This window comes from Macaca mulatta, chromosome 12, assembly GCF_049350105.2.
Source record: "Macaca mulatta isolate MMU2019108-1 chromosome 12, T2T-MMU8v2.0, whole genome shotgun sequence".
NCBI classification, from domain to species: domain Eukaryota; kingdom Metazoa; phylum Chordata; class Mammalia; order Primates; family Cercopithecidae; genus Macaca; species Macaca mulatta.
Window position 1 is genome coordinate 73,087,009 of NC_133417.1, and position 25,064 is coordinate 73,112,072.

Below are 25,064 nucleotides of genomic sequence, written 5' to 3' on the forward strand. Positions count from 1 at the left end.
CCAACAAAAGGAGAGAAAACAAGCAAACAAATAACAACAAAATCCACTTACCTCCGCTTAGTAATTTCATGACCAGCCAAAGTTCATCTTTGACCACAAAAGAGGTGTAATAGGTCACTACGTTGGGATGGCTGCACTGACTCATGGCTTGAATTTCTTTCTATAAAAAGAGCAAAACATGACATAGTACCATGGGGTGAAAGGTGGCAAGCAAACACAAGTGAATCACAGTTGAGTACCTGGGTAACTTTCCTACTCGAAAGCCTACCTGAGGGGCTGCCTAAGCCACTACTTCAAAGAAGGTACATAAGGACCAACTCTCTCACCGCATTATCAACTCCGATTAGAAAGTTCTCTACAGGAGACCACAAAGCCCTGTGGGCCAGCCACTGGACATAGGAACTTCAGATCACTGTTATCACCCAGATGACCCCCCAACTCTGCCAGCACAGAGCCCTGCCATGTAGGACTAAGAGCCTCATACCTGAACTGAAGGCTTGACAGGGAGATAAAAGACTGGGGAAGTTACTAGGACACCTGCATCCTGGTGCCAGCCTGAACTCTGGTGGATCTTAGCTCCTCCCTCATCCAAAAAACGACAACAAAACTGTCTCTGTTTCTCAGGACTGCTGTGATGGTAAATGAGAAAATACATTTGAAAATGCTACAGTATTATTTCCCAGCTATCTGCCATAGTAGATATTCCATTAAGTGAAAAAAAAGGAGGTGGCAGGGAAGAGTGCAGCAGGCAAAGTAAAATAAGCTTGGGAAACATCAGATACTACATCTCATTCTAAAAGAATCACAGGGAATATCAGTACTGTCAAAGGCTCTGAGAAGTCCTGCAGTAGATAAACTGCCACAGTTTAATCCATATTAACAAAGCAGGAAAAGAATGCTTTGTAGGTCACATCTTGGAAACACTGCTATAGAGAATAAAAGTTTTATATAAAGACATAAAACAACAAAGCTGGGAAATAAAACAAATGGAAACTTTCAATAAACCACATTTTTCGGGAATATTCAGTTTCATATTGATTTCAGTTTGTCCTTTTAAGTTATTGTCAGATGACTCCATAAAAGCTTCAGCCTAATGTAACTCTCAATCAAAGGTACCAGACCAGTGTAACTCACTTTCAAGGTACTATCCAAAAAGGACAAGAATAACCTAAATGATCAAAGAAAACTCATTTTTGCTATTATGTATTAATGATGAAAGAAGAGTACTTTATGCATCCTATGAATATATTCAATAATAATGAGCTTTGCATTAACTCAAAGTTACCCAAGTAGAACATCTCAATTTGGGCTGTTATCTTTGCATGTCCAGTACTGCCTAATCCTCATACTACTAAAAAGATCCTACATATCCAACAACTTGGCCAAAATTCTGTAACATGTAACACTTACATACGTTCCTTAATATATATGTTTATTTAAAGTGTTTTTGACTGGGAGCAGCGGCTCACACCTGTAATCCCAACACTTTGGGAGGCAGAGGCAGATGGATCATCTGAGGTCAGGAGTTCAAGACCAGGCTGGCCAACATGAGGAAACACTGTCTCTACAAAAAATTAGCTGAGTGTGGTGATGTGCGCCTGTAGTCCCAGTGACTGAGGAAGCTGAGGCACGAGAATCACTCGAACCTGGGAAGTGGAGGTTGCAGTGAGCTGAGATCGTGCCACTGGACTCCAGCCTGAGTGACAAAGCAAGACTCTGTCTCAAAAAAATAAAAAAATAATAAAAATGAAGTGCTTTTAACCAAAGATAATTTTCTATTTTCTTTTCAGTATATAACCATGTTTTTCCTTCATCATTCCCCTCATCCATTGGACTGATTACAGGTTTTCTAGATCTGACACTTTTCAATTCAGCAACTCTTTTCCTTTGAATAACATCTGAAACCTGAGGTCCAGTTTCCATCTGTTTCCGGTATTAGGTTCTGATGCCATAAGACACTTCTGAAGGAGAAATGGAACACTGCCCCGGCCACTCCTATTTCAAGTCAATAGCATCTGCTCAGTGGGGGGATGGCCCACATTGAAGGTCTGCAGCATTAGGTAGGGTCCAGTTTAAACAGATGCCTAGTGTTCAAAGAAATGTCTCTTAATGCAGCTGTGCTCTAAATGTAAGTGAATGCCTTTCTAGTGCTGTAACTCCAAACTTTTAAATCATTTATCAAAATGCACAAAACAACTAATGGTCATACAAAAGGAAATTCTTTTGCATTGAAGGCAAGGTTGAGTCAGTCTAGAAAAACCACTTTTTAGTCCTCTGCATTTAGATGGCCAGTATCACTTCCCACCCAGAGTATCAGGTTCTCTGACTTTGCAGTGAGCGTGTGTGTGTGTGTGTGTGTGTGTGTGTGTGTGTGTGTGTGTGTGTAACTCCTTTAGAAAACCTATAGATATAACTTAGCAAATTATATTTCTTCAAAACTCTGAGTCTTAGAGACACCATCTGGACATTAAAAGGTTCCAGAATTTAAATGAGTTGGGGATGAGGGGTCACAGATACCACCGTACCAACACAACCACAGGAGTAATATAAGGACAGGTAAAAGAAGGGGCAGGGGGCCTGAGGGTGGCTTTGCATCAGTTTGATCACTCAACCTCACATTCTTCTTCCACGCAGCTGAGCCGTCCCTCTTCACTTCTTGGCTAGGGGGTCCATGTCCCCAACTCCTGCACCAACCATTGTCCTGCACAGCAGCTTCTCCACGAGCATCAATGCTTAAGGACAGGAGAAACTTGCCTTAGGGAGAAACACCTGTCGCTCTGTCCTGGGATATGACCTGTGCTATCGCTGATCCCCAGGATAAGTAATATTTCAATGTAGAAGAAAGTAAAAGCCCAAAAACTAGAAATCTTTCCACAAAACTATCCCCTCCATTTCTTTTCAAAACAATCATGGGTGTTATTTGAATGCTCCCTTGGTAACAATCTATCAGTTAAATTATCTAAGCTTTTCCTAATGCCCTAACCTCATTCATGTGGTTAGGAAAAGACATTTATCCCCAAACATATCTGTTTGTCCCTATCCCTAAAAATGACAAAACTATAGACTAAAGATGAACAATGTGAAAATATAAAAATGTTTTAGCTGATTCTTTCGACTGAATGAATGGGTTCTAACATCCTAGTCTCTTAATTAGGTCACAACCCAAAGGAGGAGTATGAGTTAAAGTGGTGCTTCTCTAATTTGGATGGGCATGCAGATCACCTCAGCAATGGGCTAAGATGCAGATTCCCATTCGGAAGGGCTGTGGTGCCGCCTGAGAATCTGCATTTCTAGCAGGCTTCCATGTGATGCTGATGCTGTGGGCCCAGAAACCAGACTCTGAGTGGCAAAGCGATAGACTGAGCTTTGAAAGAAGGCAGAGAGGAAGGTTGGGGGATGTGAGAGGAGGGACACAGATGACTGCAATGAAGCCCACCGTGTCAAAAGTGCCCAGCAGGGGGTCTGGCCAACAGCACTGCCTGGCTGAGTCTAACAGGAGGAGAGTCTAACTGGAGGAGAGGGGTAAGAAGCAAAGCTGGAAATAAGGGAGACTGTTGTACTAAAGTGGTGTGAATTTCGCAAGGCCAGAAAAGGGTAAAAACTACATTGAGTTTTAAAAAAGAAACGCAAGCAAACAAACAAAAAAACCCATGAGGTCAAAGTTGGGAGAAATTACAGAACTCTGAAATCCAGGCAAAACATTTGCCAAAAATATAGCCAAGGAATCGAACACAGTGGCTCCCTTGGAAAACTAGGAGATGAGACTCAGACATGTCACAAGCGCCAAACCAAGCCATGGCACAGTACTTAATCTTCTCTGAGGCGGACAGAGCTGTTCCTGCAGCTCCATCCGAAATGCATCACAAGTGAAATTTCACAAGAGTGGGAAGACCAACCTTAAAATGGGGTAGCATGGAAGATCCCCTATCCATCTGCTAGAACTGAAGTGGCAGCCACAGCAGTACCCCTCTGCAGGGAGCTATGTGCAAGAAAGACATATCAAAGAAGGACACCCACACACTGCTGTTATGCCAGCCCTGCAAAATTTGCCAAACCAGACATTATGTGTGACATGCTAGGTGTGGTGAGGAATACAAAATATATAAAGTATCCTACCCTACAAATATGAGGTGTTGGGAGGAAAAAAAACTTCCCCTTCCCCCAAAAAATAACAGAACTAAAAAAAAAAAAAAGGGGGGGAAAAAAACTTAATTTTTTTTTTAGACAATCTCGTTCTATTGTCCAGGCTGGAGTGCGATGGCGCAATCATAGCTCACAGAAGCTTCGACCTTCCTGGCTCCAGCAATCTTCACACCTCAAGCTTCCTGAGTAGCAGGGGTGATGGGCACATGCTATCACATCCAGCTAATTTTTAAAAATTTTTTGGAGAGACAGGGTCTCACTGTGTTGCCCAGGCTGGTCTCGAGCTCCCCGGCTCAAGCAATCCTCGTCCTTGGTCTCCCAAGGTGCTGAAATTACAGCTGTGAGCCACTGTACCCTGCCATAACTAAATATAATAAGAGATTTTCTCATATTGCTATACGGCCTTTCGTCTCCCCACAAAAAAAAAAAAAAAAAAAAAAAAAAAAAGAATTCCTCCTACAAATAGTACCGAGGCCAATCAGGAACTGTGATTAGCAAGGATCTGATCCCCCAGGATCTACTACAGAAGGGCTGCACTCTATGTCACAGCTGGCTTGGAAGCTTGGCTTTGCCATTTACTGGCTTGATTACTTAGGCAGGTTATCCAACATCTTTGAGCCTGTTTCCTTTTCTGTAAAAGGAGATTACTACCATCTACATGAGATTATTGTGAGGCAGGGGAAATGAGATGTATAAAACTCCTTGCAGAATGCCTAGCACGTAACACAAATGTTCAAAGTTAATTCAATCTGTTCAATGTCTCATTTTCTTCTTTGCGTGTGAGCATCCCCCTAATTTCAAATGTCCCAATTCCTGACTTAAGCCTCAAAGGCACAGAGACAGACCATGGCAGCAGACCTCACTTTTTCCAATAGAAATGTCACATGACACATCTGTTGGCCCCACTGGCTCAAGGAGTTTGCTGTAATACATGGATAGGTCATTTGGTAATGAATTTTTAACCTCTACATTGTTCCAATCCATGGTTTTCCTAATTCGCCTTGTATTTAATTTATACCACCCTTGTCATACTTCATGTATCCTGGTAAACTGCCTCAAATTCTTTTGGAATAAGGCATCTAAACAGATACTTATGTAAAGGGTTCAGAACAAAGAGAAATAGTACAAGTTTAAATATATAAGAATTAGGAAAAAGTTAAAACCTGATTTCTTTTGTTCCTCAGACCGTAAGATTGATAAAGCACTAAAAGGAAAGAGATTTTGTTACTGAAAGGGAAGAGTTAAATAATTCTGAATTCAAAATATTAAACTATACTTAACCAAATTTGCATATTTTACAACTTACGTAAATCCTAAATAAATTCTTCTTTATCTGATAATGATGGCAAAATATCCTACTCAAGCACTTAGTTAAGATATCAAACCTGGCCGGGCGCGGTGGCTCAAGCCTGTAATCCCAGCACTTTGGGAGGCCGAGACGGGCGAATCACGAGGTCAGGAGATCGAGACCATCCTGGCTAACACGGTGAAACCCCGTCTCTACTAAAAAATACAAAAAAAAAAAAAAAAAAAAAACTAGCCGGGCAAGGTGGCGGGTGCCTGTAGTCCCAGCTACTCGGGAGGCTGAGGCAGGAGAATGGCGTGAACCCGGGAGGCGGAGCTTGCAGTGAGCCGAGATCTGGCCATTGCACTCCAGCCTGGGTGACACAGCAAGACTCCGTCTCAAAAAAAAAAAAAAAAAAAAAAAAAAAAAAAGATATCAAACCTACTCAAGCTCCAAAATTGTTTGCAGTTAAATCTGAGGAGATACTTCTAACTTTATTCTAAAGCAATGGATCGCAACCTTGGCTGCATATTGAAATCATCTGGGGAGCTTTGAAAAACACCCACGCCTGAGTCCCGGCCCCAGGAGGCTGCTGTAAATTGGTTTAGGACACAGCCTGGGAATGAAATTTTTCAGAAGCTCCCAGGTGGTTCTAATGTGCAGCCGAAGCTTAGAACCCCTACTTGCAAGTTAAGTGCTGAAATGTATTTTTCCTTCAATGACATGGTGAGAGAAACATCTAGCTCCCAGGCACATTTCCCCACTGCAACATAATCTACAAAGGAAATCTATATATGATGTACAAATACTATCAAATAAAACATCTACTTCCAAATGCAAGAGATGACCAAATACATCTGTAAAATGTATGCAATACCCTCAAAACATTTAAAGAATTCTTTAAATGGTATAGGAGTAATCTTGTTAAATAAAAACACTTTTCAGAAACTCATTCTCCAGCATGCACTTCTCTTTTAGCAGGATTATGAAAGGTAGCCTAATCAATATTCACAAATAACCAAATACTGTAAGTAGCAGGTTTAACCAAAAACAAATTTCAATGATTTCAAATGTCAACCAAGACATGGAAGAACAGGATTAACAAAGCTCTTAGAAGAGCAATGTATTTTTCTGGACTGTCATTTTCAATCATGAATATGTCACTGCGAATTTATTTATTTTATTTATTTATTTTGAGATGGAGTTTTGCTCATTGCCCAGGCTAGAGTGCAATGGCGCAATCTCGGCTCACTGCAACCTCTGCTTCCTGGGTTCAAGCAATCCTCCTGCCTCAGCCTCCCAAGTAGCTGGAATTACAGGTGTGCACCACCTAATTTTTAGTAGAGATGGGGTTTCACCATGTTGGCCAGGCTGGTCTTGAACTCCTGACCTCAAGTGATTCACCTGCCTCAGCCTCCCAAAGTGCTGGGATTACAGGCGTGAGCCACCGTGCCCAGTCATGAATTTTTTAATTGTAAAAAATGATATACCATTTATATAGCAAACTCTTGCCTCCTTTATAAGAAAAGTACCAGCAGAGAAAAACCTATTCAAGGAAGAGTCAAACATTTTGTCTTGTACCACTTACAAATCAAGCAACGAATATCCTTTGCCACTTAACTTTACAATTATTTTCATGTGATTTGGTATCTGAGTTTAATCAAGTATAGTCCAATGGAAGGCAGTTTACAAATGGGAACTAGGTATTTCGAAGAAAGAGAAACACTTTTAAGAAATCAGGAAAAGGGAAGCATAAATTTTGTGATAGCCTTAACTGGTGTTTGTAGAGAAGTTTTTAAAACTAGGGAGGAGCAGTTATAGAAGTGTGAAGTGTCAGGGCAACTGGAGGTCTGGAAAATCTCTCAGAAGTAGCAGAGCAATCCCAATGGGCAAACATCTACTTGCTAACAGAACAGAATGAATATCCCAAGGCCTACTTGCTTCGTTATAGTATCATGAAATTGGGTGCTCTGCAAAAACTGTCTTAAAAAACTAAACAAATTTGCTTGGAAATGTAGAAGTCACACATATAGTTATTTTTTCAAATGAAACAAGGGGGAGAAAGCAAAAAATACAATAGTGATATTGAAATACTACATGAAAACTCAATAGGAATGTGCCATTTTTTTTAAAGTTAGCTAAAAAAGTTATTCAACGAACAATAATGATGTTTTTTGGGCTCTAAAAGTGCTGAGGGTGCCACTGTGGAATCAGAATCAGACTCAGGTATGAACAATCGCTTTTTTTTTTTTTTTTTTTTTTGAGGCGGAGTCTCGCTCTGTTGCCCAGGCTGGAGTGCAGTGGCGGGATCTCAGCTCACTGCAAGCTCCGCCTCCCGGGTTCACGCCATTCTCCTGCCTCAGCCTCCGGAGTAGCTGGGACTACAGGCGCCCGCCACCTCGCCCGGCTAGTTTTTTGTATTTCCTTTTTTTTTTTTTTTTTTAATTATTATACTTTAAGTTCTAGGGTACATGTGCATAACGTGCAGGTTTGTTACATATGTATACTTGTGCCATGTTGGTGTGCTGCACCCATTAACTCGTCAGCACCCATCAACTCGTCATTTACATCAGGTATAACTCCCAATGCAATCCCTCCCCACTCCCCCTCCCCGTGATAGGCCCCGGTGTGTGATGTTCCCCTTCCCGAGTCCAAGTGATCTCATTGTTCAGTTCCCACCTATGAGTGAGAACATGCGGTGTTTGGTTTTCTGTTCTTGCGATAGTTTGCTGAGAATGATGGTTTCCAGCTGCATCCATGTCCCTACAAAGGACACAAACTCATCCTTTTTTATGGCTGCATAGTATTCCATGGTGTATATGTGCCACATTTTCTTAATCCAGTCTGTCACTGATGGACATTTGGGTTGATTACAAGTCTTTGCTGTCGTGAATAGTGCCGCAATAAACATACGTGTGCATGTGTCTTTATAGAAGCATGATTTATAATCCTTTGGGTATATTACAAGAAAAAAACAAACAACCCCATCAAAAAGTGGGCAAAGGATATGAACAGACATTTCTCAAAAGAAGACATTCATACAGCCGACACATGAAAAAATGCTCATCATCACTGGCCATCAGAGAAATGCAAATCAAAATCACAATGAGATACCATCTCACACCAGTTAGAATGGCGATCATTAAAAAGTCAGGAAACAACAGGTGCTGGAGAGGATGTGGAGAAATAGGAACACTTTTACACTGTTGCATGGGATTGTAAACTAGTTCAACCATTGTGGAAAACAGTATGGCGATTCCTCAAGGATCTAGAACTAGAAGTACCATATGACCCAGCCATCCCAGTTTTTTGTATTTCTTAGTAGAGACGGGGTTTCACAGTGTTAGCCAGGATGGTCTCGATCTCCTGACCTCGTGATCCGCCCGTCTCAGCCTCCCAAAGTGCTGGGATTACAGGCTTGAGCCACCGCGCCCGGCGAACAATCGCTTTTTGACCATGAAATTGTGACTAGGAATACTGAAAAAATTCAAGTTGAAGATGTCATTAAAAACAGAAATACATGGTCAGCCTGGCAGCATGCACCTGTAATCACAGCTACTCAACAAGCTGAGGTGCGAGGATCACTTGAGCCCAGGAGTTGGAGGGCAGCCTGGGCAACATAGCCAGATTCTATCTCTTAAAAAACAAACAAACAAACAAACAAACAGAAACTGGAAGAACTTTTCTTGTCAGTCAAATTGTACTGCTGGAAATCTGGAGGCCAACTTTTACCACTGCTGCTGTATTTGGGTTCACCACCACACAGTGACAACGTAGGGTGTAATGTGTCTTCTTTTTGTGGTATCCTCTGTGGCACCCTGGATACTGTGTGCCATCTGGGGTTCTGCCAGGGAACAACCCGCCTGCAAAAGCGGCACAGACTCCTTTTCATACTCTCCAACCTCCCCCCTGAGGATTCCACAGCCCTCCTTCTTCAGCAACAGCTTAATTAATTATGGAAATAACCAAACCAAAATAAGAACGACGATAACAGAGGAAAGAACTACAGCATTTGTCTCAACCTAAGCAACATTTTCCTGAAGTCTAGGAGGATGGCAAAAGTGAGATATTCAAAAAGTGAGATGTAACTAAAATTATATTCAATCTGGGCATGTCTTCCCCATTTTCTCCTACTCTGAAAATGAGCATGTGCTAGGTCCCTGTTACTGAAAACATATAAACCCCAAAACGTAAGTGTTTTTGCAATGTAAATTTTTGCTTACTTTTTGAAAAAACAGCATGAGATGTTAGACATTTTAATGAGCTATTTCTAACAAATGTAGAAAACACTTAAAAGTAAATTCAACTAGTATATTTAATTAGTATCTGAATAAGCTACATTATAACTTTTAAACTTGATTTTCCAAAAATAAAACATTTTCTCCAACCAGAATATACATGTTCCTAAGCTAATATAACTTTAGTGCTCTAAAAATGTTAGTTTTCATATACAGTATAGCATGTATTCTCTAATTCCTTAAGAATGTTTTTGTGCTTTCAAAATATCCCAAAATTTTCTATTTCCAATCCTGCCCTCATTTGGACTATACCTGGATAAACATAAACAACAAATTATGTGAAAGTAGTTACAAAGCTAAGTTGCAATAGACAGCTAATAGTACAAAATTTAATGGCGAAGATTTGAAATGCTCCAAATAGTACTGCAAATTATATTAAAATAATTACAAAACTAAGTGGCAAGAGACAGATGACAGAACAAAACTTAATGATTGAAACCTGAAATGCTCAAAACAATACTATATTCAGTGAAGGAGGCTTGCATGTTAATGCTATATTCTTAACGTAAAAAACTCTACAGCAAATAGCCAAATGCAATTTGTTACCACATATAATGAAGAATGAGCTGGGATATGAATTATTAAATGACTAATTAGAAAATTCTTAACTTCAAAAAGAATGGAGACATACTTTCATAGATGCAATAAAGAAAACACACACATACAAAATTATACTGTTTCAGGGTCAACTTAAAAAGATGAAGTTTTTTAATCACTTCTTTCTAGAATAAACAAGATTTGCAAAAGTATTAACATAATTCCATAATTTTGCTAAAACAATGCAAACAAGGTTTTGAGAGTCAACCCTCCCCCACCCCCCACCCCCCGACTTAAACCTCAATTAAAAGGAAGAGGAAAAAAAAACTTCTCACTAGAGGAACTGCTCAGAGGTCACCAAATCCTTTAATTTAAAAAGGATGAGAGCAGCCTGCATCAGATAATGGTTAGGGATAACAGTTCCTCTCAAATGATCATCAAGCCATGAAGATATCTGGAGCTTCATTCTCCAATAACCCACAAATCATTGCTAACTCATTTTTCTAAGGAGAGGGAGGGAGGGAGGGAGGGAGGCAGGGAGGGGAGGAGGGAGGGAGGGAGGGAAGAGTAGATGAAGAGAAAGGAGAAACAATAAAACAACACTACAGCAGAAAGCAAAATGAGGGCAGTGGCTTTGTTCTGAGGAAAAAGTTCTTGATTTTATCTATAAATATTGTCAGTGAGCTAGACCAAAATCCCTAGAGAAAGATGATACAGGAAGAAAAAAGCAGATGCCAGTTGAAGACTATTGAATGACAGAGAAACTCTTTCATTATGTTCGTAGGAGAAAAAATGATACACTGTGTACCGAAATCTATGAATTTACAGTAGATTTCTGCTATCATACCGTAATGCTAAAGTGACTTAACTCTATCCTGAATTATTGTGCACGATTTGCTAGTAATTAGTATTTTTAAGTGAATTGAAAAGGGGGTTTTGTTAAAAGAATATACTTTTAAATAAACAGATTCACAGCACTTGGGTAATAAAAATAAAATTTTGCCAGAATTTCTCATCACACAAATAAGGACCAGTGGTGAAACTGATTTTTCCAAAATGAGCAGTTCTGCAGGGGAGTCAAGTAAAGAAAGCAAGTCCCCTGACCCAGGGAGTTCCTTTCCTTCTATCACAAGGATCAACATTCATTACTTTTCTGTAGCCAATGTTTTCTTGAAATGACTTTGTTCACATATTTTTAATGAGCATTACATAATTTCATAATGTAATCACTTAACTATTTCTTTCCTTTTATTTTTTATTTATTTATTTTTTGAGACAGAGTTTCGCTCTTGTTGCCCAACCTGGAGTGCAATGGCACGATCTCGGCTCACTGCAACCTCCACCTCCTGGGTTCAAGCAATTCTCCTGTATCAGCCTCCCGAGTAGCTGGGATTACAGGCACGCGCCACCACCCTGGCTAATTTTGTATTTTTAGTAGAGACAGCGTTTCTCCATGTTGGTCAGGCTGGTCTTGAACTCCCGACCTCAGATGATCAGCCCACCTCAGCCTCCCAAAGTGCTGGGATTACAGGCGTGAGCCACCCGTGCCTGGCCTCCTTTTATTTTTTTAATGACACAAATGCTTTGCCTGGTCCCTGGGCCATTTCTCCTATGGCTCTCGTACCCTTGAGAATTAAACTGTCAATTTTGATGGCATTGATATATGTGCAGGAATGAGCAAATAAGGCTGAATTTTCTGTGAATGGGTACCAAAGGCAGACTAGAAATATGAGAACTTGAGGCAATAGGAAAAAATTGAAAGGCATCTATTTAAAGTCAAAAAGTCAAATAAGGTTATGAACCAAAATGTTCATCAATCTCTGGGTAAGGTAGAGTAACCTGAACATCACAAAAAGTAGGGTTAGGGTAAATAGAAGAAAGGACTATTATATTTATGGAGTTCACTTTGTCACACTAGAAGAAAGGACTGTTATATTTATAGAGTTCATTTTTTCACCGGGTGACAGAGGCTGAAAAGACACATGACGTCAAGAAAAAGCACTCATGTAACGGATTTTAAGGGAAGTCAAGAGTGGCCCAGCACAGCATCCCTAGCCTTAGAGGTTGACCACAAACCAGAGAACCAAGCTTTTGCAGGAAACCTCAAGGCCATCTTCACACAGAATATACTAGTCTGCAAGACAATGGGTCAGACCCACTGAGCAAGTCTTAAATTCCTATTGGAAAGCAGGAACTCCCTCAAGGGAATACATATTAGAGAAAAGTAAACTGTCTGGTCATCTGCTAAACCATTTCTGGGCAAATAAAGACAAAAGGTCCAGAAAGACATCCCTTAGTTCAAAAATCTCACCAACCCAAAACAAAAATGAAAAGATTCATTCACTAGTCTATGGTCTCCCCCTAAAATAGGAATCCACTCTGTTTTCCCATCACCTAAGTCAGTGCCTAGCATCTAATGGGGTTTGATAATTCTGGTGTTAACAAGTTCTGCTCTAAAACCGTAAGTATCTCCTAGAGAGCATTAAACTAGTTATAATCAGTCATTTACACCACCATGGGCCTCACAAATCTGGAGTTAACCACAAACGTGGGGTTAACAAATTTCAGAAATTATCAAAGCATCTATGTTGGCACAGTAAGGAATACAGAACAAACCAGAACATATCCTTGGCTCCTGGAAAACTAAACACTAAGATCATTATACCTTCAGAGATCAGAATACAGTTAAAGGCCAAACTCCAAAACATACATGAAAATTCAAAAGAATACATAAAAAAGGATTAGATTGATTGCTATTAATATCATACCAAGAAAAACATTTATTTGGGAGTGTTCTTTTTTTTTTTTTTTTTGAGACGGAGTCTCACTCTGTCGCCCAGGTTGGAGTGCAGTGGGGCGATCTCAGCTCACTGAAAGCTCCGCCTCCTGGGTTCACACCATTCTCCTGCCTCAGCCTCCCAAGTAGCTGGGACTATAGGTGCCCGCTACCACGCCCAGCTAATTTGGGAGTGTTCTAATCTAATTGCTGTTAAACTAAAATTAATTTTTAGTGGGCATAAAGCCTTGTACTCTCATATACACACCCAAAAGCCATCCTTTTGATGGGCTTAAGCATAATACAGAAACTCAGTAAGTATTTACCAAATAAATAAATAAATAAATAAATGCCTATTTGATCTGTAACTAACTTTACAGAATATTACAGTACTCATTTCAACAGTATAAATTTGAAACATCAATTATTTAGCACCAATGATCTCATCTAACACTTCTTTTCCTCTCCTCATTCACAGAGAAGCTGACACCGTAATTAGCACTTCCCTTCAGAAATGATGACCACTTGACTCCTTCAGCAAACCCTGGATCCAGCTCCATGACCTACGGGAAACTCAACTGACAGCCCCTACCACATAAAGAAGTCGAGTTCAGGCCCAGTGGTCTAAAACTGTTGTGTGCCATCGCTTCTGACCTGTGTGTGTAAATCCCACTTTACTATGGGACAAAGGGAGTGGGGACAGGAAAGGGACAGGTAGTAGATGGGGGCTGAGCTGGGAGTGGGGGTCAGGAGGTGATAGAGTGTCATCAAGAGAAAAACATGTCCCAGTGGCCAAAACATAGTTGATAATATTGACTTCTATGACATAACACTCTCACAAGAAAAGATCCCAGTGGCCATTGTTTCTTCTAAGAACAATGGTTTCCAGTTAACACATGGCCAGTCTGTGAGATGATGCAGTGCACTGACCTGTGTATAATATACACTCACGGAATTAAAGGATTATTAGGATACCGGATGTCCAAACACTGCCACAATGTGAGCCCTCTGAAATAATAAAACTGCAAGCAACAGCAGTATTAGACATTGAAAAGATGACAGCAACTCTGCTCCACACAATCTCATGTGCCAATAACTGGGCCACAAAAGCCTGGCAAAATCAGGCAGCCTATACTCTGTAAATTCTACTTATTTTTGTTTGAAAAGAACCTGGGAGTTGTACATCCTAAAGAACCATAGCCATTTCCCCCCCTCTAAATATATCAACACACCAAAAGGTCAAAGGTTCAAGGGTAGGAAAGATCAAAGCAATAAATCAATATAAAATGAAAAATAAACAATGCAAATATATTATATTCTATTGCAAGATGGGCATTAAGGAAAGAAAATAAGAATGAGAAAATGAATTAACTGCTAATAAGCAAACTCATAAATCCTAAGACCTCAGACGAATGAAGCAAAGCACAAAGCCACAAAAGCACCAGTCCTTTAGATAGACAGCTCTACCTAAGTTACAAGTAGCTCCAAATGACACTGCTATGCTTATTGGTTCCAGGAAAACAAAGGAAAGAAATCGGAATGACCAGCCTCCCTGCTGACCTCCACCCAGACGCTTACACAGTTACCATCACTGGACACTGACTATGGAAGAAACGCCAGCAGAGGGAAACGTGAAGGCTATGGGCAACTGAGGGCTTGGTAGAGACCAGAGACCAACCCATCAAACCAGAAGGCAGGCTCCAGGACTGTCAGGCACAAGTACACACAAGCCTTACATATATTCTCTATCAATATTCTGCTAATGGCAAAAAATGGCTGAGACCTCTAATAGAACACCACAATCAAAGTATCAGCCGGGCACGGTGGCTCACATCTGTAATCCCAGCACTTTGGGAGGCCAAGGTGGATGGCTCACCTGAGGTCAGGGGTTCAAGACCAGCCTGGCCAACATGGCAAAACCCTGTCTCTACTAAAAATACAAAAATTAGCCGGGCATGGCGGTGCATGCCTGTAATCCCAGCTACTCGAGAGGCTAAAGCAGGAGAATTACTTGAACCCAGGAGGCGGAGGTTGCAGTGGCCGAAACCGCGCCACTACACTCCAGCCTGGGCAACAGAGTGAGACTCCGTCTCAAAACAAAAACAAAAACGTAAGTATCGTAGGCAAATTCTTGAGTGATACATCCAAACAGTACATACATTTAAATGTGTACTCCAAATTTTTTTTTAAATGTTAAAGTACACTTATGCATGGTCACAGAATTTCAGGATTCCTAAAGGGATCTTAGAAGAAAACTTCCAATTCAACTCTTTTTAAATCGCGCTGAGCTGTTGTGTAACTCTACTAAAGCCAAAACAAGTTTAGTGGCAGAAGCAGGACCCAACTCTCCCCACAGTTTATAAAATGCTTTTTCCAACTCAGAGAAAGTGACCTTGAAAACCGGTTGGGTGACAAAGGCACAATATTACTGGTCACTAAGATAGCAAGCAACAGACAAGTAGCATGCAGTAGGAATTTCAGTAAGAGCAAAGAACAGCTGAAATTTCAAGGCGGGTAAAAGCCTTAAATATATGCAAATTTCAAAAATTAACATTAAATTGTGGTAGCCCTGGTTTTCTTCTGCGTTTTAGCGGGCAATCCATTGCTTCAAAAAAACCCAACGAAATCTATGCATTGTGTAGCCTAATTTAAAATGTAAGGCCAAACAGATCTGGAAAAGTACCGCTTTATCCTTGTACTTAATTTATACTATAGTGTACCGTAATTAAGCCTAAAATAAAAGCTATATTCTGAGTAAAGACAAAAAGCTCTTGTTAATGACATTCCATTCTCAATGTAGACTGTAACAAAAGGCTTCTTCATTTGCAGCCAACTGTCATTATACTTTGTAGCTTGTATGGAGCTACTGGACTAATATTTGTACTGGGATTAGTGTGGGGATAACCAATCAGTTAACTCCTCCACTGCGGTTTTCTATTATCCTCAAATAAATGGCCAAAAGGGAAAAAAAGAAAATTGGCCGGTAGAACAACAACGATATTTATGAGATTAAACCCTCAAACCCTTCACAGTTTGCCGGGCAACTAATAACCATTTGCCAAGCTGTTCATTTAATAATGAGTCAGCTAAGCCAAAAGCAAATGTTCCTTCAACCAACCATTGCTACTATAGTCATATCCACACTGACAAGCTCCAATTATTTATATGAGGTACTCATTTAGAATAAGTACAAATTGCCGTGTTAAGAAAAACAAACTCCTCTCATTAGCCAAATGCAAGCTACAGAGCATTTTTAAAAAATAACTCAAATCTGTGTGATGCTATAATTTATGAAAGCTAAAATGACCAACAAATAGTTTGGGGGGCAACTTCCATTTGTGTCACACATTCTAGACGGAGGGCCAGAAGCTCACCATTCAAAACTGCAGTCGGTAATCCTGACATGTTAGGTTATGCCACAGTGTGTGCCCTTGATACAGCAAGTGGAGTGCCAACACTGAGGCCATTCTCACCTTGGGATTACTTTAACTGAGCAAAATACTGTTTCTCAAAGCAAAGGAAGGTGTTCATTATACGACACAATCACAAGGTATAGTCTCATTAATCTGGGAAGCAGGAAGTGGTAGGGGCTGCTTTCCAAGAAATGCATATGTCAAAATAGGAGATTAACACCTTTCTCCCAACCATCTCCATATACCCATAGGTTAAAAAAAGCAACCCGCAGGTATTCCCTGCACTGTTACTTACTAATAGTTCATCCATACTGGTCTGGCATTTTTCCAAGTTGATCCGTTTTATTGCTACACGTTCTTGCCTGGGTTTGCATAGGGCTGCTTGAACCACAGCAGTAGCTCCACTGCCTGCAATGAAATAAAAACATCAGCGATCAAATGGCACACTGTGAGGTTACTATCTGTAACTATTTTCCTAAAGATCAATTTTTTTAAACTCTTCTATTGAGAGTACTCAGAACATTACCATTTGACATTTTTTATTTAAAAGAGTTTCTTAAATCCTAAAATAATTATCTGGAGGAGGAAAAAAAAAAAATACTGCATTTTCCAGACAATGTATGTCTGAGGACACAGGGGACAAGGGACATGAGCATCTACATACAACCTTGCATGAAAGCCATTTCCATCCTCAGTTCCTGGTATTTTCTAGCTTGAGTGCCTTTAAAATATCTCAAGCTCTTCTTCCACCTCAGCCCAAACCAAACCACTCTGGTCTGAGCTCCTTCAGGGCTTTCATGAGAAGCTGAGATAATTGATCTGTCTGAACACTCTTTTGAGCTTATTTCTTCAGAGCTTTCTCCACAACAAGAAAAACAAGAATCAACCCTAGTATTTTCATGTTGAAAGCACAACTTCCAAGGATGCCAAACAAAATGATGCAAATATGTAATTACAAAAGCTCCTGACATTCATATAAATTTTCTATTTCTAAGGTTTAATGATCATTAGCTAATGCACTCAGACTCCTAAGAGACAGTCATGTCATTATCCATATTTTATAAGAGTGAAATGTAGATGTGTAATGATTTGCAGCAGAGCACAAAGAGCTCCTAATCGGTTTCATATTCCAGAGGGGCAAAAAGGTCTTCAGGTTAAGGCATCTCAATTCTGCAAATAATACCAAAAATGCCATTCTCATCACATAAATCCTCCAGCACTCCAGATAGCCAACAAGAGAAAACAGCCTGCACTCAGGATTGTGCAAAGGTGGTCAGAGGTGACAATCCTTCTCCCTAAAGTTTTTCTTCGGTAATACTTCTCAAATGATTCATCAAATAGCATTACAAAAGGGAAAGCAGGGGAGTATCTGGCAACAAGAGAGATCAGTATTAGCTTTCCTAATATATGTGATAGAAAGGCATGACATTTCTAGTGCGAATCAGGGCGTTCCCACCCCAAGGAAGGGTCAAAATGGGTGTTTACAGGGCTGGAGCTCTGCCCTATCTTCTGCCCTGTGGCCTCATCATCAGCTCTGGCCCCCTGACTTGGCGACCCCAGCAGATCACCCTACTCCTCCAAACCCAGGTCTCCAACTTAAAAGACTACCATTCCAGGGAAGCCCAATTTGTGTTCACTGGGAAAGAAAATCCACACACACATACTGACCACCCACTGCACAGTAGGCACTTGACTCCTTATGAGCCTGTACATTTTTATTACTAGCCTCATTTTACATGTGAGAACACTGGGACTCAGAAAATTTGCCCAAGGTCACATAGAGCTAGTAAGTCCCTGAGCCAGGATCATCATCAGGTCTGCCAGACTCCGAGATCTGTGCTTTTGTTCTACTTCCCACAAGCCAGAGCACACCCTTCCCTTCCTCACTTGTTCTGGCCTTGCTAGGAAAAAACTTTCTTCCATCCTATATGGTTCAACAGAAGACAAACATCCTAGAGGAGGGTCTGCATGAGCCTCACTTGCTAGAGCTCAGTCCGGGAAGAGAGTGCTATGGACAGGTGGCTTGAAAGGGCCTTCCTCTTCCTAATCTCACTGCTCATCCATCAGCTGCTACCCCATTGGCTGCTACTCCAGGTCCCACTAGGTTGGCTTCACTGGCCCTGCAGATCACAGCCCACTGGGTTCAATCCAGAATGGTCCAGATGGCAGAGCCAAACACCAAAAAAAGTCTGCTGATAGCAAAGTATATTTTCCAGTCTCCAGAACAAGACACTATCACTGAAGGGAGTCACAGAGAAAGTGCTATGCAGCTGGTTAGCACTGGGCCTGGTACCCATCAGAGAAATCAACAAACATCTTTAGCTGCTGATGGGAAACCATCCTCAGCTCTACCTGCAAAAAATCTTCCCCCAGCTCAACTTCTCCAACCTTAATCCACATTCCAGAACATTCTCAAATCAAGGAGTTTCAAAAACAGGAAAGAATAAATTAATTCCCAGAAAGGACAAAACAAGCATATGTAATACAGGGATACCTCTCATAGTCAGTTAAGTCCTTGACAGTGAAAGTCTCCTAACCTCCAAGGAACAAAAAGTAAGAATTCTAAAAACAGGGAGGGGTAGGTGGTGAGAAAAATCTTTTATTGAGCTTTACAAGTACAGAAGTATTACTGCTTTACAACCACAGCTGACTAAGGAACAACTGGCTACTTCTCATCTCTAGACAGAATAATTAGGAAGCGTTGTGACCTGAGATCACTGTCACAACATGAATGGATTTAATCATTCATTAAACCATTTCGGAGATTCTACTTTAAATCCAACATTTCCCTTCTGTAGAAGAGACCAAGAACAAAGTTAAAGGTGGAAAGGCACCTTAAAGAGCATCAAGTCCAACCCCCTCACCTTATGAATGAGAAAACAGGGTCTTGTGAAGGATAGGGATGTGCTTCCTGCAGCAACTGGAAAACACAGGATTAGGACCCTAGGCATCCTTATTCCTCATCTACCATTCTGTGCACCAGGTTGGTGTTTTTTCCAATTGCCAGTGAGGATCCAGCCCTGGTCCAATAGGATTAGTATCCTTACAAGAAGAGACAATAGAGAGCTTACTTTCCCTCTCTGCCATATGAGGACACAGCGAGAAGGTGACCGTTTACAAGCCAGCAAGACAGACCACTAGAAACTGAATTGGTCAGCACATTGATCTGGACTTCCTAACCTCCAGAACTGTGAGAAATACATTTCTGTTGTTTAAGCCACTCAGTGTATGGTATTTTGTTACAACAGCCCAAGCAGACTAATACAAAAGCCTTGAAATGTCTGTTCAAAGTCATTCTTCCACTAACACCTATGGCAGAGAATGCCATACTAATTAGAAGTTCTTAGAAACTTCCTAATGAAGTCAACAGCAAATGGCAAGACTCAACTGAAAGGCCTCTGGTAGCTCACTGTAGTTCGCATCTTAGGTTAGTAGGAGCCTTGAAAAGAAGGTGAGACAGGGATTCTATCCAAGCATGGTATTGATTCCCTCTGTGACGAAATCAACTTACTGGGTGGAGGCCAGCATTGTTTAAAGGAAGCATCAGAATGTACTAGGGGTAAAAACTGCCTTATGAAACTTTTGTTTCACTTATGCCCAAGCTTTAGTATGACATGTTTTACTGTAAGTGATGATCAAAAGTTTGAAGTCTGTTAGTACTAGATGAGGATTCCCAGGATCAGAGTAAATCTGTGCTTTGAAAGGAAAGGAGGTGACCTAACTGCATAATTCTAAAGGACATTTAGAAATAATACCAAGGCTATCTTGCTTTAAGGGTTTTTATGCACTTTGCTGATTAGTTTAAGAGAAGGCTAAAAAATGTGGGGCTTGTATATACAGGAATTGGACAAGGGTTAGCAACTTGAAATAAAATAGGAGCAATGAATATGCTGAACAGCACTTTGTATTTATTTTGAACAATATATGATATTGGCACGACTCATTAACATTAGTAGCATATTTTCAGTGAAGTATCATGCACCGCTTTGGGAATAAGAGTTCTTAACATTTTAGGAATTTCTCATTTTATTCCTGACTCCTATTTCAAGTGCAATAAATCATTCTATAGGATTACGGCCTGTATGCACATATGCACAAGCTAAGTGAGCGCGGCTTTAAATCTTTTCAGTTCACTCTTTTAAGTCACTCTGTCTCAATTCGCTGTTGCTAATTCCCGACTAAGAACGGCTACTTGGAAGTTTTAGATAGTGATTATGTCAATGGCAATCAGAGGTAAGAGATTCCTCACGTTCACTACCATGACGCAGATTTTTCCTTTAGTTGACACCTCTTCTCATTTTCCCCTCTATATTGCTGCTGGTATTAAGGTGAATAACCAGAACACTGCATATCTGCATTTTATACTTTCAGCTATCCAAAAAAATATTTCATGGAAATATAATTTAGTATTATCTCTCTGCATTTCACTAAGGTCTATATGAAATTAACATGAAAAACTTCAGTGTTTCTTTTGCAAAAATCACTACTATTGTCAAATGCAATCTCAACAGTATGTTCAAAGTCCCTGCTCCTATGACTCACACAATAACTTCCTCTTTGCATTTAGTGCTAGTGTAAAAATGTCTTCCTCCCAAGTAACTTAACAGATAATAATAAATATGTCACATCATATTTTCCTTTTTTGTCCTGTCAGAAAGCTCAAACCTGTATTTTCTGTTAAAACAGCAACTCTCCTTAACCCAGGTTTCCTGTGACTTCTTCTCCTTGCCCTCTCCGTTACACAGCACCTATTCCTTTATGCTTAATTTAGTGGTACCTCCAACACATGACACAACGTTCCTAGAGTCTACCAAAGCAAAACCTCCTTGAAACATCACTACCTGATCACCAAATGTGAAAGAATATGCTTAACAGCTCCAAGAAAACTTTAGGCACAAAAAAAAAAGCAGCAAAAAGATATTTGCTTATATTAATTCATCAACAAACAGCAATTAAATCCCTACTATGTAGCAGGCAGTTCACTGGCTAATAAAGTGCCAAAGGTGACCATTCCTGTTTCAAGCGGAATAAATCCTTCTATAGGATCACTTCCTCTGCAGAGGTTAACAGGGATGACTGAAATGCTGTTATGGACTGAATGTGTGTTCCCGTAAAATGTCTATGTTGAAGCCCTAATCCCCAATGTGACTATATTTAGAGATACAGCTACAGATAATTACCACCTTTATGGAGGTAATTAAAGGTTAAATGAGGTCATCAGGACACAGCCCTGGTCCAATAGGATTAGTATCCTTACAAGAAGAGACAATAGAGAGCTTACTTTCCCTCTCTGCCATATGAGGACACAGCGAGAAGGTGACCGTTTACAAGCCAGCAAGACAGACCACCAGAAACTGAATTGTCAGCACATTGATCAGGACTTCCTAGCCTCCAGAACCGTGAGAAATACGTTTCTGTTGTTTAAGCCACTCAGTGTATGGTATTTTGTTACAACAGCCCAAGCAGACTAATACAAAAGCCTTGAAATGTCTGTTCAAAGTCATTCTTCCACTAACACCTATGGCAGAGAATGCCATACTAATTAGAAGTTCTTAGAAACTTCCTAATGAAGTCAACAGCAAATGGCAAGATTCAACTGAAAGGCCTCTGGTAGCTCATTGCAGTTCGCATCTTAGGTTAGTAGGAGCCTTGAAAAGAAGGTGAGACAGGGATTCTATCCAAGCATGGTATTGATTCCCTCTGTGACTTTAGACCTAACTGCTGTATCTAGACTTCAGCTGGCCTTAATGGGCATAATAAAATACACCTCTAAGGCTCATAACATGTTTTACATCCCTGAAAACATCAACTCAATAAATGTTTGGCTCTCTCTGGGACTCATTTCTCCATCTGTGACATGAAGGAGGTAAACTATATCTACTGTTTATATGGCACCCAAGGGAAAAGAGGGCAAAGTGGCTCAGGGTCAGAACTGAGTTTCATTGTGCTTAGCACCAGGAAGATTCAATTGGTTTAAAAGAGAGGATAGGAGAGCTAAATTTGGAAACCAAAGAACTAAATGATTTCTAAAGTCTGATACAGCACGATGAGCGTAAGAGTTTAAAATATAAGAGATAATACAATTCAGAAACAGCTGTGAATTAATATTCCATAGGAAAGATTGTCATGTATAACGCATATTGATATCTAACCTTAAAAAGTTATTTTAAGGCCAGGCACGGTGGCTCATGCCTGTAATCCTAGCACTTTGGGAGGCTGAGGCAGGCAGATCACAAGGTCAGGAGTTTGAGACCAGCCTGACCAGCATGGTGAAACCCCGTCTCTACTAAAAATACAATTAGCTGGGCATGGTGGCGCGCACCTGTAATCCCAGCTACTCAGGAGGCTGAGGTGGGAGAATCAGTTGAACCCGGGAGGTGGAGGCTGCAGTGAGCCAAGATCGTGCCACTGCACTCCAGCTTGGGCGACAGAGTGAGACTTCATCTCAAAAAAAAAAAAAAGTTATTTTAAAATATCTGTGTCAATCTAGTTGCATGGGTTCACATCCTAGCCCTGCCACATACTAACTGCTTATGCTTGGATGACTTGCCTAACTTCTTCATGCCTCAGTTTCCTCATTGGTAAGTTGGCCATAATGCTACCTCACTCATAGAGTGGTTGTGAGGATTAAATGCATTAACACACAAAAAGCCTTTGAAACTGTGTCTAGCACATAGTAACCACTAATTAAATCTGAGCTAGCGTTGCTCCTTAGGGAAATCCCTCCAGGTCAGTCGGTGTCCTGTCAATCTGTCATTTTAACACCACATAATATTTCATAGTATTAATGTACCATAATTTATTCAGCCCTCCTTCTGTTGATGAGTATCCCCTTTATTTCTAGTTTTCATCTCCATATGAACAATGTAGCAATAAACATCTAGTACTTTAAAAAAAAAATTAGTCCATAAGAACTTTTCTTTATGTTAAAGTTAAGATGTCAATTGTCCAGTAACCCCTTCCCATAAATGGCAAGATTTTTTTCAAGGCATCACATTAGCTTCTAACATTAGTTATGGTCCCTGGAAGGAAGTTCTAATCACCATATTATACTTAAATGAGAAGCACAAAGTCCAAACTTTAATAAGAGTTTGACCATCTCTTAGCACATGCAAGGACTCCTTAATTACGCTTAGCTGTCCTTTATCAGTGAACAGAGTCAAGAGTGGGCTAAGGCTTTCTTTTTAGAGGTGCTAGCTGGTGATGGATAGTAAACAAAACAAATGGCTTTGGTTCAGCTGATTTATTCTAATCCTGCCTTTCCCCAGCTTACTCTTTGAGCTCTATTTATATCATGTGTCCAACCTCAAAGCCCACAGGTCAGTCAGTCACATGAGGACCAGAAGCTGGCCAGGGGAGGACTTGAACTAATGGACACTCATGTGAGCTCTACAGGGGCACAACTGCCACTCTGCCTCAGTTAACTGTCACCATGTGAGATCGTGGACCTAGCCTGGCAAGACAGTCAGAATTTTCCAGAAAGGCTGAAAATCCAGAATTCTGCGTTAACATCTCCTAATATAATAAGGTTGACGATAAATTTTTTTAATATAAAAGCATTGTTGAGTCTAATAAAAGTTCACCACAGGCTGTTATTTTGCCTGGGTGTGTTACTGCTATTCGCCTTCAAAGGTACACCCTTCCTTACCTGATGGTCCCAATTTTAAATTATTAGATTGCACGTGTGAAACTGCCATTTTTCTAGATCAAAAATGGTCACGTCATACGGTTCAACATAGTATGAGCATGTACTCGGGACACTGACCCAAACTGATCTACTACATCTCGCCATCCTCCTCGTCTTACTATTTCACACGGAAAGAAAACCTTATCACAGCGACTCTTCTGTCATCTGGTGCATTCTATGTGGCAGGAACATGTGCACAGCGCAATCTCAAGTCAAAGACAAACAACAGTCATGGTGAGATACACACAACTTGCCCTACACATTAATTTAGAAAAAAGACACTCCTGCTGGCCTGTCTGGGTAACAGTGCACAAACCGCTCGCCTCCACTGAGCCCAGCGCAGCACGACTATGTTTCTCAAGGCAGCTACAAACTGGTGACCCTCCTAAATGACCTGGTTTGTGTCACCACCACGCTGACTAGTTTTGTCCTTCTGCCTCCATCAAAAGAACAAGTTAGTAGAACCTCCTTCCAAGGTTGCTGGAAAAGATTTAGAGCTTACCAAAAATAAAAAATAAAATAAAACATAAAAAGCAAAGAGTAGGATCAGGTGGATTAATGGCCACTCAGTGAAATGTACTTAACTTACATTTCACCATAGACCAGGATAAAGTACCTTGCCTGGGAAAGCCTGTTAAAACATTTAGAGATCACAGACCTCACTGAAGAAAAGCAGCCCTTGTATATAACTCATCAAGAACCATCTGATAACACCACAGAAAAATAAATAGTAGTCCTCGGTTCTGATTTTAAGAGAGAGAGGAATCAAACCAGAAGAAATGTAAATAAACTCACCTTGGACCACAAGTTACATCTCAAGCAACAACTGAAAAAAAAAAACAAAAAACTCTATAGTGAGTACAATTACTGAACATGCAGAAAGTATATGGATTGGGATATCTAATATAAAGAAATCCAATAATTT

At 40.4% G+C, this 25,064-nt stretch overlaps 1 protein-coding gene across 1 annotated transcript in view; it reads right to left on the bottom strand.

Annotated features, from left to right (window-relative positions):
• Positions 1-25,064, bottom strand: part of STK39 (serine/threonine kinase 39) — a 293,026-nt gene that overhangs the window by 212,107 nt on the left and 55,855 nt on the right. Inside the window, exons 2-3 of the mRNA XM_001102299.5 lie at positions 16,748-16,860; positions 52-160 (exon numbers count right to left, since the gene is read on the bottom strand). Of these exons, the coding sequence (XP_001102299.3) occupies positions 52-160; positions 16,748-16,860 (222 nt within the window). The remainder of the gene's footprint in view (positions 1-51; positions 161-16,747; positions 16,861-25,064) is intronic.